Source organism: Cavia porcellus, unplaced genomic scaffold, assembly GCF_034190915.1.
Source record: "Cavia porcellus strain 051 isolate PalLab524CR breed Dunkin Hartley unplaced genomic scaffold, mCavPor4.1 scaffold_3, whole genome shotgun sequence".
Classification (NCBI taxonomy): domain Eukaryota; kingdom Metazoa; phylum Chordata; class Mammalia; order Rodentia; family Caviidae; genus Cavia; species Cavia porcellus.
Genome location: NW_026947486.1, coordinates 70,667,776 through 70,684,655, shown reverse-complemented (window position 1 = coordinate 70,684,655; position 16,880 = coordinate 70,667,776). Strand labels below are relative to the sequence as shown.

General features: G+C 33.5%; 1 protein-coding gene across 5 annotated transcripts in view; it reads left to right on the top strand.

Moving 5' to 3' along the window:
* Chrdl1 (chordin like 1) overlaps nt 1-16,880 on the top strand; it is a 114,960-nt gene that overhangs the window by 80,255 nt on the left and 17,825 nt on the right. For all 5 annotated transcript variants that reach the window (XM_005002703.4, XM_063246278.1, XM_063246277.1 and 2 more), the window contains exon 7: nt 14,915-14,982. In XM_005002703.4, the coding sequence (XP_005002760.1) occupies nt 14,915-14,982 (68 nt within the window). The remainder of the gene's footprint in view (nt 1-14,914; nt 14,983-16,880) is intronic.

Below are 16,880 nucleotides of genomic sequence, written 5' to 3'. Positions count from 1 at the left end.
TTTTATTCAATCCATGAACAGAAATTCATATCTAATTGAACTATCTTCATTCCACTTTTTCAATTTAAATTTCTCTTATTGTGTCTTTAAGCTTCTAACAGATCAAAGCTACTTCTTACTGATCTTGTATTGTCCCTTTGTACACTTGGCAATTCATTAAATTCTTTCTTTGTCATCTCTTCAGCCTAAGTACACAAGTGTTTAATCCTGTATAGAGACTAAATCTTACGCCTTCATAAAAGTAGGTTTTTTCTCTGTCTCCAGTTTCTTTACGTCTTTTAATTGTGTATAAACTCCTTTGAAGTTCTCTTTTTTGCAGCACCTATTTTTTTCTCTTAAAATGATATTTTTACAAAAATGTACCTTAGATAAGCATATTACTCAATAGCAAGGAAGCCAGACACTTTTCCCTAGTGCTGACCACCCTAATGGAAGACCAGTTCTGAAGAAGAAATAACCTTTTGAGTGTCAAACTTGCAAACTTTAATATAAAGGGTCCCATTGAAAAAGCCTTTCTCTACTGTTACCAAATTACAAAAAGAGAATTTGGAGCACTGGAGCTAGACTTCCTCACTCTGAGAGCAATCCTTACTCAGGACTGAATGCCAGCCCCAGCCTCAGTTGCTTAGATATGTCTGTGAAGCTGGAATAAGCAAAAGTGTTTGGAGAATGTGTATCACTCCTGGCACTTTGGCAAACCTCATCTGGACTAGAAAGACAGTGTAAAAATCTACTTGAACTTTAAGGGAAACTTTATTAGAAGAAAAAATATCTCCTTAAAGTTAGTACTACCGCTACATTCTTAGCTGGCAGGACTCAAACCCAAACCCACACCTTGCTTTCCTCCATTATTTATCATTTCTGCTTCCTGTCTCCTGCTTGTCTCGTCAAAGCAGAGGAAGATGAAGTACTTGGACTGTGGACAAAGAAGTATTCGCAGTATTGAAATCTGGTTAGAATTCGACAGATGGTGTGTATGTGTATATATAGCACTTACTGTGTTCCTGGCAGTGATCTCAGCCCTTATCGCCATTGTATGGATGAGAAAATAGAGGCAGAGAAGTTAAGTGAGTTGCCCGAGTGATTTAGCAAATGACAGAATTAAACTGAATTATGTAGCTGTAGCTCTAGAGTTCCAAATTCTCTTTTTGTAATTTTTAATTTTAATAGTACATATTTGCACTACACAATGATTACATTCCCTTTGGGGAGTTGATACATGTACATAGTACACCTTAATTCTTTCATTTCTTCTCTTACTTCTCCCTCTATCTCTTGGTCCTTCATTTTTGCAAAATATTATCTCCCAGTTTCCTATTATCTTTTATGTTGCTCTTAATTTACAGTTTGAATTTCTCATGTAAGAGAAACCCTGCATTATTTAAGCTTGCGTGTCTGATTTATTTCACTTAGTATTATGGTCTTAAAGTGCATCTATTTTTCTACAAATTATTTAAATTTATCCTTCTTTATGGCAAAGTAGTATTTCATTGTGAATAAACACATTTTTCTATCCATTCTGCTGTTGATGGACATATAGGCTGGTTCCCAGTGGCACAAGAGATAGCACTAAGAATCAACAAATGGGTTCATATTAAAAAAAAAAAAAAAAAACTTCTTCCCAGCAAAGGAAACAAGTAACAAAATGAGAAGACAACCTACAAGATGAGAAAAAATTTCCCATGTGTTTCTTAGAAGATTAATATCTAGAATAGATAAAAAATTTTAAAAACTTAGATCACCAGAAATAAAAGACCCAGTCACAAAATGGGCAACTGAAATGAATAAACACTTCTCAGAAGAAGTGCAAGTGGCCAATAAATACATAGGAAAATGTTCAACATTTCTGGCCACCAGAAAAATGCAAATTAAAACATCAGTGAAATTCCATATTTTTCAAATGAGTGGGCATAATCAGGAAACCAAGCAATAGCAAATGTTAGCAATGCTCTACAGGTGGAAGAATAATCTTTTACATTGTTGGTGGGGGTATAAACTAACACAAACAGTGTGGAATTTAGTATAGAGTTTCCTTAAAAATATAAAAATAAAAATTCTATTTGAACCAGCTAATCCTCTTCTAGATATTTTCCCAAAAGAGTCAAAGACATAATACTACATTGAGACATGCATTTCCATGTTTATAGTGGAGATTCAAATCCTAACCTTCACACATCTTTACGAATCTATTCACAAGAGTCTTACAAGAGAGGAAAAAGAGAGCAGGGACATACACAACACATTGTTATAGACACTGCTAAGGGAATAACTACACTGTCCATTTTTCCCATCAATGCCTGAGATTCTTTCTCCAGCCTCAAATCACATTATATTTTCCTTTCTCTGCACTCCAGTGTTAGTGAAGATTGGCTCAAATCTTAGGGAGCTAACTGCTGGCAGTCGCATATTTCCTAAATCCTCAACTTCTGATCCCACCGTAAAACCAACACACTCTCCATGCTTCCAGAGTCTATCTACTCTTTCATTCTACGTTGCATGTGCTGCACAATGCTCTAGCCTAGGAATTTTCTTCTTAGGGTACTATTGGATCAGAAACTACCATTTCTTAAAACATAATCCATTCTAAATTATACAACTACTCTTTAAAGTCTCTCTGTAAAATAGTACAATACATCCTTAGTCTACTACGTATCCTCATTTCTCTCGTACCGTTATACAAAACTTTTGTTCTAGGCTGGCTGATGTCTTATTCCTATAATGTGCCATGTTCCTTTTCATTTACCTCCTATTATATACTCCTTTTCAACTCTTATTTTACATAAGTGTAGAATAGCTCCTCTCCTCTCTTCTACCTATTAGGATCTCATTCATCTTTCAAGCATCCACATGAAGTTGCAGTTCTTCTAATAGTCCTGCCTGGTTCAATCTAGTACTCACTGTTCACTTTCTTTGACCATTTCAGAGCTCAATCTTGTTCATACATGTGTTCATTCATTTTGTGCTACTATAACAAAATACCTGAGACTTGATAATTTATTTAAAAAACAAAGTTTATTTAGATAAGCATTCTGGAGGCTGACCCAAGATTGACCTACCTCATCTGCTAGACTTCTGATGAGAACCAAGTGCTGCACCTTTCATGGCAGAAAAAAAAAAGTAGAAAAGGGAAAACATTAATCCCTCGCAAAAATTCCACTTCCCAAAACCACTACACTGGCAGCCAAATTTTCAGATGAGTTTCGACAGGCATAACCTACATCCAAACCATAGCAGTAAAGAATTAAGCATTTAAGAATAATTTTTTTTCTGTTATTCATTATTGTGTATGCCTTGCCTTGACAAATGGGAACTTCTACAAATAAAGAATCATCTTTTCTTCTTCCCATCTATCATTATGTAGTATCAGCCACACATTTAGCTGATGGATTTATTAAAGTCAAATAAAGCTACAATAACAAAAATGCTATTTACAGGGCTCCAATTGCATCCTTGTTAGAGATGCAAGAGAAATGACTACACTCACAACTTGGCCCACTTAAGCTGCTTTAACACATCTTGAATGAGCTCAAGGGCAAAGCTGATATCTCTTTTCAAAAACTCGAGATGTTTCTGTTACCTCCTTCTAGGTAACTGAAACTGGAAGTAGTTTTTCAGTTTTCAAGGAGACTGTCTTTTTATTAAATTTTTTTATTTCTCTTGCCACAAATCAGCAAAATTGTTCTTCACATGCCACCTTGGCTAGAATCCAAGGATCTTGGGAAAAGTGATCTGTGATTTGCTTCCTTTTTTTAAAGACATAACAAAAATCATTAAAATATTTCAAAGTTTTCAAAATTAAAAAAAATGGAGAAAATAATGACATCTCCAAACATAGTTCCTTACAAATCATTTTTGAGTCACATTTTCTTTTTTTTTTTTCAAAAACAGTATTATCTCCTGGTTCTGATTGCAGGAAAAGAATATTATTACAGAGAAATACTATGTAAAAAAATACAATCCATATCATATTATCAATACATTTTCTGTATTGACTAGATCCACTCTACAACCCTATGACTAGAATTAACACTGTGTTGTGCACTTAACAAACTTAAGAAAGTATCTCATTTTACATGATCTTCCCCCCAAAAAAGAGTTTGAACTACTCTGTTCTTTACAAAGTTCCATAATATTCTGACAGCTATGAGTAATTTCTTTTCACAACTCAGAAATATAGGGCCATTTTAGAGATTTTGCGTTAACTATTTTCTTTCTCTAAATTCCAATTAAAACCTTTTTAAAATTTTTACTTAAAGAGGAAAAAAAGCAAAACAGAAAAAAGTGTAGTAATAATATAGAATTTCAAAAAAATAAAGAGTAAGAAATCATCAGTTGACAAATTACATACTGTCATCTTAGAAATAGTTGTTCAAGTTACAAAATTAAAGCATACAAACTGGACATTCAAACAGTGAGACTGCAAACAGTTCTGATCAACAACCCAACAAAAACTTAGTAATATGGTCATCTACCTTACACACTTAAATTTATTTCACGTAGTGTCACGTTGCCTCTATTTACCTATGAAGGCCTCAAGATCATCCTTTTTATATCTGAGTAATATTCCATTGTATAAGCATACCACGTATTTTTCATCCACTCTGCAATTGATGGGCATTTTCGTTGTTTCCAAGATTTAGCTAATACAAATTTGTGCTCCTATGAACATAGGTGCACATATATCACTGTGTCATGCCCTTTTAGGTTTCTGGGAAAATACCCAGGAGAGGAATAGCTGGGTTGAATGGAACTTCCAATCCTCAACTAGAACTTTCTAAAATTTCCAAATTGTTTTTGTTTTATCTCTATCTGTTTTGCCCAAAACATCTCCACCTACTTACTGATTGTCCCAGGACCCCTGGCACTCTCTAATCATCATGTTCCTTCTTCGTATGTCTCTTACATCTAGAATACTTTTTTGCTACACAGAAAGTCTTTTAGACTGAATGGGACCATCTCAACTTTCATATTGAACTTTTGTCTGTTGTCTTCTGTTAGGGTCAGGATAGCCTCACCCTGTTTGTGATATTAGAGGGTATTTTGTGAATATCTGTGAGTGTGATGCTACGATAAAAATAAGAAACTCCCATCTAAGGATGTGATAGAAATTACGTCTCCATGAATAGTTCAACTCACTCTTCTTTCTTTCTCTTTCTGACTACATGGGGGGATTCCATCACTAGTCAGAAACACCACTGAATGTGCTGATTGCTCATATTACCGTAGTTTTCATGACCTTTAGCCTCTAGCATTTATAGGAAGCAGTTTGATTTTTTTGACTGATAACATAAAAAGAGATAAAAAAAAGAATGAAAAGGAAGAGCAATGTCTGTACTGTAACTGTGAGAGCTTAACAATTCCAGGTCTCCACAGCCCAGAAAAAGTGGACAGTTGATGTAATTATATAGCTGTTTCAATCAAAGAAACAGTATGACTGCATCTAGTTTGTTTACTTTGCTTTGGTGATTAAAACCAGATTCATATCCTCTACTTACACCAAGTAGTTCCATCTTTTATCTAGAACATATAAAGAATTGAAAAAATAAGGCCCCCCCAGATTTAAAGACTCAACCCAACAATGGGCATCTGAAATGAGTACACAATTCTCAAATGAAGAAACAGAGATAGCAAATCAATATATGAAAAAAGTTCAACATCATTGGTCATTCAAAAAGTACAAATTAAAACTATACTGAGAAATGATGTCACTCCAGAAAGAATGGCTGATACCAGCAAATCAACCCATAACAAATGTTGGTGGGACTGTGAGGAAAAAGAAATGCTTCTACACTGGTGGTGGGAGTATAAAATGGTGCAACCACTGTGAAAAGCAGTGTGGAAATTCATCAAAAACTATGATTAACAGTTCTATTTGACCTAGCTATTTCCCTTCTAGGTATTATCACAGACGTACTAAAAACATCATACCACAGTGGTATATGTGCACCTATGTTTCTAGCAGCACAATTTGTAATAGCTTAGTCTTGGAAACAACCAAAATGCGTATCAACTGAGGAATGGATAAAAAAGATGTGATATTTTTATATAATAGAATACTACTCAGCCATAAAAATGATAAACCTGAGGCTGTTATAAGTAAATGGATGCAACTAGGAATCATGCTTATAAGTGAAATAAATCAGACTTGCATTTGTAAACACCTCATTGTCTTGCTAGTATAAAAAATTGAAAGAGTAAAGATGATCCAAAAGTTACAATAGATATACTAAAAGGGAAATTTTATTGTTTGCTTAATCTTGCTTGCCTGTATCTGTTAACCTGAGCAGTTGTTTTGAGGATAAAGATATATAATATAACAACTTTTGTTGAATTCCTATCATCTTGTTTTAAAATCCTATATTGCCATTTTTTATTTAAAAAAATAAAGCAAAGCAAAGCAGTTCAGACAATGCAAATAACAGTATTTCAGAAAAAGACAACAGGAAATCAACAGTGACTACCATAATGTCTCTTTGTTTCTTCAAAATAGTTGTCCATACCTTCACTCACAATAAGTTAATATATACCAAAATAGTATAAAAGCAATCAAAACATAAGAATGAGAGCTTTACGGACCTTCAAAACCCGACAACAAGCAATCAGTAATGGTTAACATGATGTCTCTTGTTTTCTTCAAAATAGTTGTCCATACCTTCATATATATTGAAGTCAAATAATTGAAAACAGACTAAAACCAATAAAAACCAAGAACAAAAGCATTATTGGATTTCAAAACAAAAATGATAAGAAATCAGCAATGGCTACCATGGTGTCTCCTTTTCTTCAAAGGAGCTGTTCATACCATCTCACATAATAAAATCAATTCTTTTAAATTCTTTAGGTAAAGTTCTAGGCAAATACAAGCCTATACATGTACATCTATCCTTTCTTTATGTGAGAGAAAAACAAAACAAACTATGAAAAACCCAGGAAACAAGAGTCAAATAAATAACTGAAATGAATAGTAAAAAAACAAACAAACAAAAAAAAAAACAAAAAACAATGTAGGCTTTCAAAACAAGGTGAGAGGAACATAACTAATTTTCCTGTTTTGCATAGTTATCTCTAAAAGTCTTACTTGCAGAACCAGATATAATCATGCAACATTGATCTGATCCCTAGAGTTTTAACTGTATTGTTCCAATAACTAATAGAATTAGTACTACAATCATCTTAGTAATTTTAAGTTTCTATATATAAATTTATATCTTTTTTTCTTTTCTGTCTTTTCTCCTTTTCCCTATCTGACTTATTTTTTCTTGTTTGAGAAGTTTCTTATCCTGTCATAATATTTATTGAAGATTTTGTATCTTATTTACTCTTTCAGTTTCTCACACTAGGGAGACACTATGGTTTTTACACATGTGAGTTAGATTTATTTCACTTATAACTATGGTCTCAAATCACATCCATTTACCAATAAAAACCTCAGTGTGATCCTTCTGTATAGCTGAGCAGTATTCCCATTGTATAAAATATCACATCTTTTTTATCCATCCTCAGTTGATGGGCATTTGGGTTGTTTCCAAGTTTCAGCTATTAAAAACTGTTATTATAAACATGGGTGCACATATGTCACTGTGGCATGATGTTTTCAGTTCTTCTAGGAAAATATCTAGAAGGGAATAGCTGGATCAAATGGGACCCCCAATCTCAGCTTTGTGGCCCCTCCACATTGATTTCCACAGTGGTTTGACCATCCTACACTACTTTGTTGTGTGTATATTACCACATTTTCTTTACCCATGTATCTATCGATGGCGTATAGGCCACTTCCAAGATTTAGCTATTCTGAATTGTGTTGCTATACACATGGATATGCATATATAACTGTAATATGTATTCTTAATTACTTGGGAGGATACCTAGAAGGGAAACAACTGGGTCAAATGGAATTTCTACATTCAATTTCTTTAGAACTCTCTATACTAATTTTCATATTGATTATCCTAGTTTACATTTTCACTTAAGTAGAAAGGTTCCTTTTTCCTCACAGCCTCACCAATATTTGTCATCATTTGACATTTGGGTGATGAATGTTCTTTGTTGGGAAATAATGGAATATCAGTATTGTTTCAATTTGCATTCTCTAATGGCTGGTGAGTTGAACATTTTTCATACATTCATTGGCTATTTGTATTTCTTTTGTGAAATGTCTATTCATTACACTTGCTCATTTTTGGTTGGGTCTTTTATTTTTTGGAGAGTCTAATAATTTTAAATTCTCCGTATATTCTAGATATTAGTCTTCTATCTGCAAAATAACTGGCAAAATATTTTCCCATTCTTTAGGTTCTCTTTTCACTCTATTAGTGATTCCTTTGGCTATGCAGAAGCTTTTTAACTTGATATGATCCCATTTTTTGATTATTCATAGTATTTCCTGTGCAATGTGATTCTGTTCAGAAAGTCCTTGCCTGCACCAATGACTTCAAGAGTTTTAATTATTTTGTTTTCCAACAGGTTGTTTGTGATTTGAAATTTAGTTTGTGATCTGTTTTGATTTTAGTTTGGTACATGGTGGGAGATATGAGCCTATGCTCAATCTTTTGTATGTGAATAGCCAATTATCTCTATAGCATTTATTATTGAGTTTATCTTAATAATAACAATAACATTAATATGCTTGCAATTTTTTCTGCATCTTCTTTAGTTTTATTGATCCTCGTGTCTGCTTTTTATGCCAATACCATGCTGTTTTTATCACAGTAGTTTGATAATATAACTTCAGGTCTGGGATGGTGATGCCTTCTGCTTTGTTTTTTCTGCCTAAGATTAGTTTTTCTATTCTATGTCTCTTCTGGTTCCATACGAATTTTAGGATTGTTTTCTCCAATTCTGTGAGGAATGCTGTTCGAGTTTTGATTGAGATTGTGTTAAATCTGAATGTCAATTTTGGAAGTATAGTTATTTTTATTATACTGGTTCTACCTACCAACGAACAGAAGATATCTTTCCATTTTCTGATTTCAATTTCCTTTTTCAGAGTACTACATTTTTAATTGTAGAAGTCTGTTATTTCCTTAGGTTAATTCTTAAATATTTAATTTTCTTGTTGTTATTGTCATTGGTACTTTTCCTTAATTTCTTTATCATTATTAGTATAAATGCTGTTGATTTTGAACACGATGCATTACTGAATTTGATTATTACCTTAAAAGTCTTTTGGTGGATTTTTTTGTATCTTATAGGTAAAGCATATTGTAATTTTCAAATAATGATAATTTGATTTCTTTCATATATATACATATATACCCTTTATTTCTTTTTCTTCACTAATACCTCTTGCTAATATTTTAAATACAAGTAGAACAGAAGTGGTGATAGTGGAAAACCTTGTCATGTTTCTGATTCTAGAAGGAAAGCTTTAAGTTTTCCCCATTTAATGAGTTTGGTAGTAGGTTTGTCATAAATGAGTTTCCTCACATTGAGATAAGATCCTTCTACAACTATTTTCCTTAGATATTTGTTATCTAGATATTGTCAAAGGATTTTTCTGTGCCTGTTGAACTGATTGTGTCATTTTTGTCTTTGCTTCAGTTTATGTGATGTATTATATTTATTTATTTTGTATATCAAAACTTTTGAACTCCTGGGATGTAGATTACTCTGTCATGGTATGTAGGGTTTTTATGATTCTTTGCATTCTGTTTGCAGTATCTTGTAGGGTCTTAGAACTTCCCAGAAGTTTTTTTAGATTTCAGCAATGAACTCTGACCTAAGTTGGCAGGTTATTTATTACCACTTCTGTTTCATATGATGCTGAAATGGCTTGGCTTTTTGATAATGAGAGAAATAAAAAACAAGTATTTGAAACATGTTCAAAAGCTTGGCTAAAATCTAAACTATTTATAATTCCCATGGCACCCATTAATGTCTGAATGATTTGAGCAAGTAAACTCTATCCTCTCAAAAGAACCAAGTATACAGTGAGATTTTGTGATACCCACTGAAATAAACACAGACACCAAAATTTGCCAATATGTGGTTATTTCTGGATAACACAAGTGATCAATAATAGGGCACACAGTGCCAGTCAAATAATGAGTATGAAGAAACAACACATGTGGATTTTAAAAGTTAAATTAATATTGTTTGACATTCAGTACAATAGAGTTGTTTTCATTTGGATTAAAAAATTGGTTAAAATTACATCTTGCTGCTTCTTGGGATTAACTAGAATCCATTTGTCTCTTCTAGAATCATTCCTTTTTACAGAAAACCTTGACTGACAGAAAGGGCCACATCCCACTCAAGATAAATTGTCCAATCAATCAGAAAAAAATATAAGCTTTTTAGGATATTGATGAACATTTTTCCAAGATATAATAGTTACAATTATGAATTGACATATGTATCCATATTTAAGTTTCGAAACAAACACTATTACAGATCTAATGAGCCATTTATAGCTATGTGAAGTGTCAATTTTTGAGAAGTTAATTTCATTTTAACTCTGATTGAAATTAAATAAGATATACCGGGGAATGGTTGCACACTTCTGTAATCCCAGGGCTTGGGAGGCTGATGCAAGAGGGCCTTTGCAAGTTCGAAACCATACTGGACTACAAACTGAGCTCAAGGTCACACTGGACTGCATAGTAAGACCTTGTCGCAAAGAGAGAGGAAAAAAAGAAATTAAATAAGATAACTAAAGTGTTAAAACCTTTAGCAGCTATTTAATATAACATTTAAGCTTCGATAATGTTATATGTTATATGACATATCCCTTACAGGATATGTCAAAACCTAGACCACTGGCCCCACTCCAGAGTTTCGAACTTAGTAGATCTTAGATGGGGTCCAAAATCATGCATATCTAATGAATTCTCAGATGATGACTTTGATAGCTCAAAAGAAATATTGGCAACTCCTGATATATATGTGAATGTATTACATGAATACACATAACATATATATATATATATGACACATGAGAGGGGGAGGGAGTGAGAGAGACACCAGCAATTTTTAACAAAGTAAAATCGTTCCAGTTTAAATGCACATGCCTGACTACAAGTGCTCAGATTTTCAAATACAAGTTCTGACATACTCATCTGAACTTGTGTTATATGGTATTAACCTTCTGTTCCCGTGTGTGATACTGACTTGCCTCATTGCTTTGTCATGTTACCTTCTGCTCATTTGGAGCAGCAACTTTATGCTTTATAAGGCTCTGACCTTCTCACTGGACTATAACTGCTTAAAGACAATCTTTATATAGGAGCTCTTTTAAAATTCCAGTGCCTTTATACAATCCAATGAAATTCTGAGAAGACCATGCTGAGTAAACATTTTCCATTGATTATATTCATGAAATACATTTTTAAAAGACACCTAAAAAGAAAGCTATTTATGAGTTTTCTTTTGTGATTTATTTGTTCCTTTTAACTACTTAGATTAGACTTGAAATCATGTTATTATACCATTAACATTTCATTTTGCTAGTTATTAAATGAAACTTTTAGGGTTTCTGATCTTCTTTCTGGTCTATTTTCATTTGGCTCAGAGTCACCACTGCCAGCTAAAACAGGCCAAGTAAATCTAAGTATCTTTACTCAGTTACTGTCAGTGGCATTGTCAAGTTCTCCAAATATGCAATCTGAGAGTCATTTTATAATATTTTCTCCTCTGCCTTCTTCCTTGATCAAATATACCACCACAAACTTTCTTTGTATCTGAAATAGTGGAATTAAACCATTCTTCTCTATTATTGAACGGTCTATCACCTGTTTCTATAACAGCTCCCTGGTTATTCACTTGTGTTCCAGTTTCACCCCAGCTAGTCTACACTCTATTACCTGAAGAAGCCCCCACAAATACTAGAACAACTAAATAAAATTAGTAGCAGGATCAAATGTAAATTTTTCAGCCTGTTTTTGAAGTTCATGTAGCAAATATTTACTACATCTATTTGCCTCAACAAATCATCCTACTCTTTCTCCCTCTCTTTCCTTTCTCTCTCCCAGTGAAATTTCCAGCCCCATTTCTCATTTTCAAATTTTAAGTTTCCACTCAAGTCATAATTTGCTTTCTGCCTCCAGTGTATGATTTGTTACTTTCTTATGTGTTTTTCACAAATGTCATTCCTTTAAATTCATACTCTCTGTCCACATGACTGTCCATTTATAACATATCATCTACTTCTAAAGATGTGGCTGATACCTTTTAGAACACTGCAGTTACATCTAATTGCTTATTCTTCCCATTCAATGTCTTGGAAGCATATAGTATCCATTTGTATTTTCAGTTGCCTATCCTCCTGTGTTTTTAGAATGTTTCCTGTATTGATTTTTGTTACTTCTAGTGATGTTATAAATATGCTGAGCATAAAGGCCTGGCCTAATTTCTTCAATCGTCCTACATTATCTAGTGTTAGACTCTCTACTTAGGTGTTCAATGCATATTACTGATTTTTGGTTATTATTGACTAGTTTACTGGCTACAAACTTAATTTTGTATTTTTACTGTAGTTTAGTTCGGTACATATGGTATTGAGCACCTCAAGTTTACTCTGCAATATGCTAAGAATTCCAGCCCAGTTATTTTCAAATACCTGCATATAGCAGAATCCCTTAGAGGATATGTCAAAATCTAGACCACTGGCCCCACTCCAGAGTTTCCAACTTAGTAGATCTTAGATGGGGTCCAAAATCATGCATATCTAACGAATTTTCAGATGATGTCAATGCTTCTGACCCACAGACCACACTTTGAATTGTGAGCAAAGGGATATATAATGGTCTACAGTGACATGGTATCACATTTCAAAGGTATAATCGTTCAGAATTCACTCATTCATTCTTTCATTCAACAAATACTAAATGAGTACTATGTGTCCATTAATGTAATAAAATTAGATCAGTGGACAGAATAGATTAAATTCTTGTTCACATGGAGAAATTCTAGTGGAGGAAAATGGAAATAAAACATATAAAACAGAAGATAGTAAGTTCTATGAAAAAAGTAAAAAGAATATGAAATATTACAAGATTGAAATTTTAGATAGAGTGATCAGAAAATGTTTTCTAGATCCATCATTTCACAAATATTGAATGATAATAGGTGAATGATTACTATCAGACATGGCTAGAGATGATGCAGTCATATCCATAAGTAACACAAAGAATAAAACTTGCCTTCATAGAATTTGGTATCCAGGAAACCTAAAGTTTTGGTGTTAATTCTCAAAAATTCATTCTTTCACTGTGAATGTCTACTTCCCTGCTCTGAGCATTGGTTCTTCTATCTGCTAAATGGAGCAATCAAGCAAACTTATAACTGAAGTTCTCGACATTTCTTAGTGCTACCAGATATGAAGTGCTTTGGGCAGTCACAAATATATAAGTGGGTTTCAAGAATACTTTGTGGACAAAATCTTAAGTGATTTTTGTAGGCATAGGGAAACTAGGAGGCGTGTGATATGAGAAGATAAATTCATAAGAAAAACACAAAACGAGGGACACACCTTTAGTCTCAGCTACTTGGAAAGCTGACTCAGCAGAACCATTTGAGCCCAGGAGTTTGAGACCATGTGGGGCAATACAGTAAGGCCGTATCTCAAAAATAAATAAATACATAAATCAGAAGAATTAAAGTATAGAAGCAAGAATGATCATCTCATGTTCAAATAAGAACCCAGGAGATCAAAGTGTTCTCATTTTAGTATGGCTGAGAGAAATGAATAGAAGTTAATTAGTGCTCGAAGATGATGTGGGCGTTGATTTTGCAGTCTTCAATGAGAACTCACTCAAGGTTTTGATCAAGTAATGATGTGACCATACAAAGTGATGTTTCAAGTATAACCTAGCAATCATAATTAAATCTTCAAGGTTCATAATTTTTCCATAATATTTTCTTTGAATTACTAAATGTAAAAGTTATACTTTGTTATAAGTGACTGTTCTATTCTAATATTACCATCAAACTAACTGTCAGGTCTTTTCCAAGCAACTAAAAGCCAATGGTATTACATAAACTTCCTTAGCAATACTGCTACATTCTTGAACCATGAACATGTTATAATTTGTTTTTAGGTTTTTGAAACCCAAACAGAAATTCTTTATAAGTGTACTTTTCTGTATTTCTTGTCATTCTATGAAATATCTGGTTGAATATAGTGCTTATCTTTAGCCACATAATTTAAATGGCATTTATTTAGAGTAGTATGAATATTTCTATGACCAAGCTTTTCCCACTTGTTCCTGGGTAACACAAATTTCTTGAAAATTATCATATTGTTCTTAATTTCAGTTAGTTGAGGAATTTCTGAGTGTGTTGTATATTTGTTGCTGCTAAAGATTAAAGTACAGTCCTTCTCATAAAAGAAGTTACTCTGAAATACATGAATGACAAGTGTTTTTTATCCAAAGAGTAGATCCTATACACATAGAGAAAAGTGTGTCAGGCAAACATAAGGGAGAGCATCTTGGATATTTGTTATGTAAATACTATAATCATAGCAATTTTCACCTTAGATCAACTCATAATTTCTCAGAGACATCGTGGTGAACTTGACTCATGAAGGACCAAATCCTCAAAACTCATTGTTTAAGATTAGTTTAAATGCAAGTTATATATGACCTATAAAATATTTAACTGTCACCAGAATAAAATAAGCAAATATGTTAATCATCACTATAATAAGGTAAATGACTATGTTTTCTTTTATTTTCCAAATTCTGGATAACATTTTTAGGTGATTTAGTAAGTGGCAACTGTATTCAGAGACATTTTGAACCATGAGGAACACCCAGAAGTATCTTTCAGCTCTGTTTCTTAAAGAACAGTCCCAAGAGCTAAAACACCTGAGAATTTTGGAATTATACTAATAAAAATGTTCCTGGATTACAAAGGCCAGTATTTTCTCTTCTGTATGTGTATGATTTTGTTTTTATTCCTTTTTAATAAACAGGAGATGGAGAATTATCGTGGGAACATTCTGATGGTGACATCTTCCGGCAACCTGCCAACAGAGAAGCAGTAAGTGTCAATAGCTCAAGTACTGTAATTCAGCACTCCACAGTCTCAGGCATAGCTATCCTCTCTTGTGACTACTATCCTGACAAATCCAAAAAGGGCCCATTTCTAACACCATTTTTCTTTCTCATCCTTGGAAACTTGAAAATCATCATCACCAACCTCTAAGCATTTAAGAGCACTTTGTAATTGATAATTAGGACCAGGCCATAAACACAAAGAAACCACACCCTTTCCTGTAGATCGGAATCTGTATAGTATTAAATCCCAAAAGAGAAGACCTGCCAAATCATTCAATCTGGTAGAAAGGCATGCCACTGCTTCTCTCAACAGTAAAGATTGTGCAAGGATCTTCTGCTAGGTTTGGTAAGTAGTCCACTTTATCCTCTTGTGAGATTTGATGTATATTTTGTACATAAACCTTCCCATAAGCCTTAAGCCTTATGATCATAGAATTAAAAGAAAAGAAAAACAGTAGGCCAGATACTCTTGCCTTCATCCTGTAATATCTCATTTATGTTATCAGTGTTAATCGCAGCATAAGCCTCATAAGTAGGTGTCTCTATGTATACACTAGAAATATCTTTTGTTCCTTTGCATTTTAAAGCAAGCAACAAAACAGAAGCCTTCTCATATAAAATGCAAGTCTAAAAAATACTAGACTTCAAACATCTAAAATCTTAAAAATGTTCAATTCAAATAATGAATCAGATTAAGAGCCTTATAAAAGTACAGAATGTACAAAGGTGTTCATTGCACATAAATTGGTCTTCATTAAAAATCTTGTACAAGGACTATACTGGGAATTCTATTACAGAATTATTTTCATACGAATAAGAAACAAATGGAGACAACATAAGTAACTATTAAAAGATGCTAGGTTAAATGCACCCAACCTATGGGACACTCTGTGTTAGTTATAATGAATATGGTATATTTAATTGTAGTAAAGTGGAAAGAATTCAAAGACATATTGTATAGTAAAACAAGATGCTTTCCTTTTGTAAAAATTGTGTGTACATGTGTATAAATGCATGCAAAAATATCTGGAAGGGCACACACAAGCATGTTCACAGCAATAGTATTAGTGGGATAGGAAGAGACAGGAGGAAAGATATACTTTGACCTTTTATGTTGTCTTCTGTACTATTTGATGTTTTCCATAAGCATGAATTAGCTTTGGAATAAATAAAATTTAAATGATTTTCGAAAACTTTAGGAATTTATTATGATATAATATTGCAGAAAAGACAGGAGCCTAAAGAGTTATACAGCAGGCCTGAGGATAGTTAGGGTTGCAGAAGGGGTTCATAGGGTATGCAATGGTGTACTGACACAAATATGACCATGTTGTTTGGCTGTCCTTCCTGGTTGTCATATGGGCAAATTCTACTTTAAACATCTCCAGCTTGTCACCACCCAACACAGCCTCAGATCTGAGATGAAATACTTTCTACCTGCTTTATTCTATAGCAGCATTGTTTGCAGGAATGAATGTAGAAGGAATGCAAAATTGTACTCTAGGCACTTTGGGGAAAAAACACAACTTCTCGCAAGAGGTAGGCTTCCTAGTTGCTAGCTACTATAGATTCCAAGGATGGATTTTTTCATCTACCTCATATGTGTTTTACAGTGAGGTACCTTAAAGATCCTAACAGGAAATGGTGTCAGTTTCAGTGTTCTGTATTGTGAGTTTTCTCTTAACTCCAAGTTTTCTTTGTAGTCAGAAGCTGAGAATGGATAAATATGACTGGTAATCAGATGTCACTCCACAACAATTTGAGAGGTCAGTCACCTTAAGCTATTAGACATCCACAGTAAGCACTCTGGCCCCCTTACGAGTCCTGCTGGTGATGCCAGTAATTAACCTTGCTTTTTACTTTATTTCATGTACTACCAAC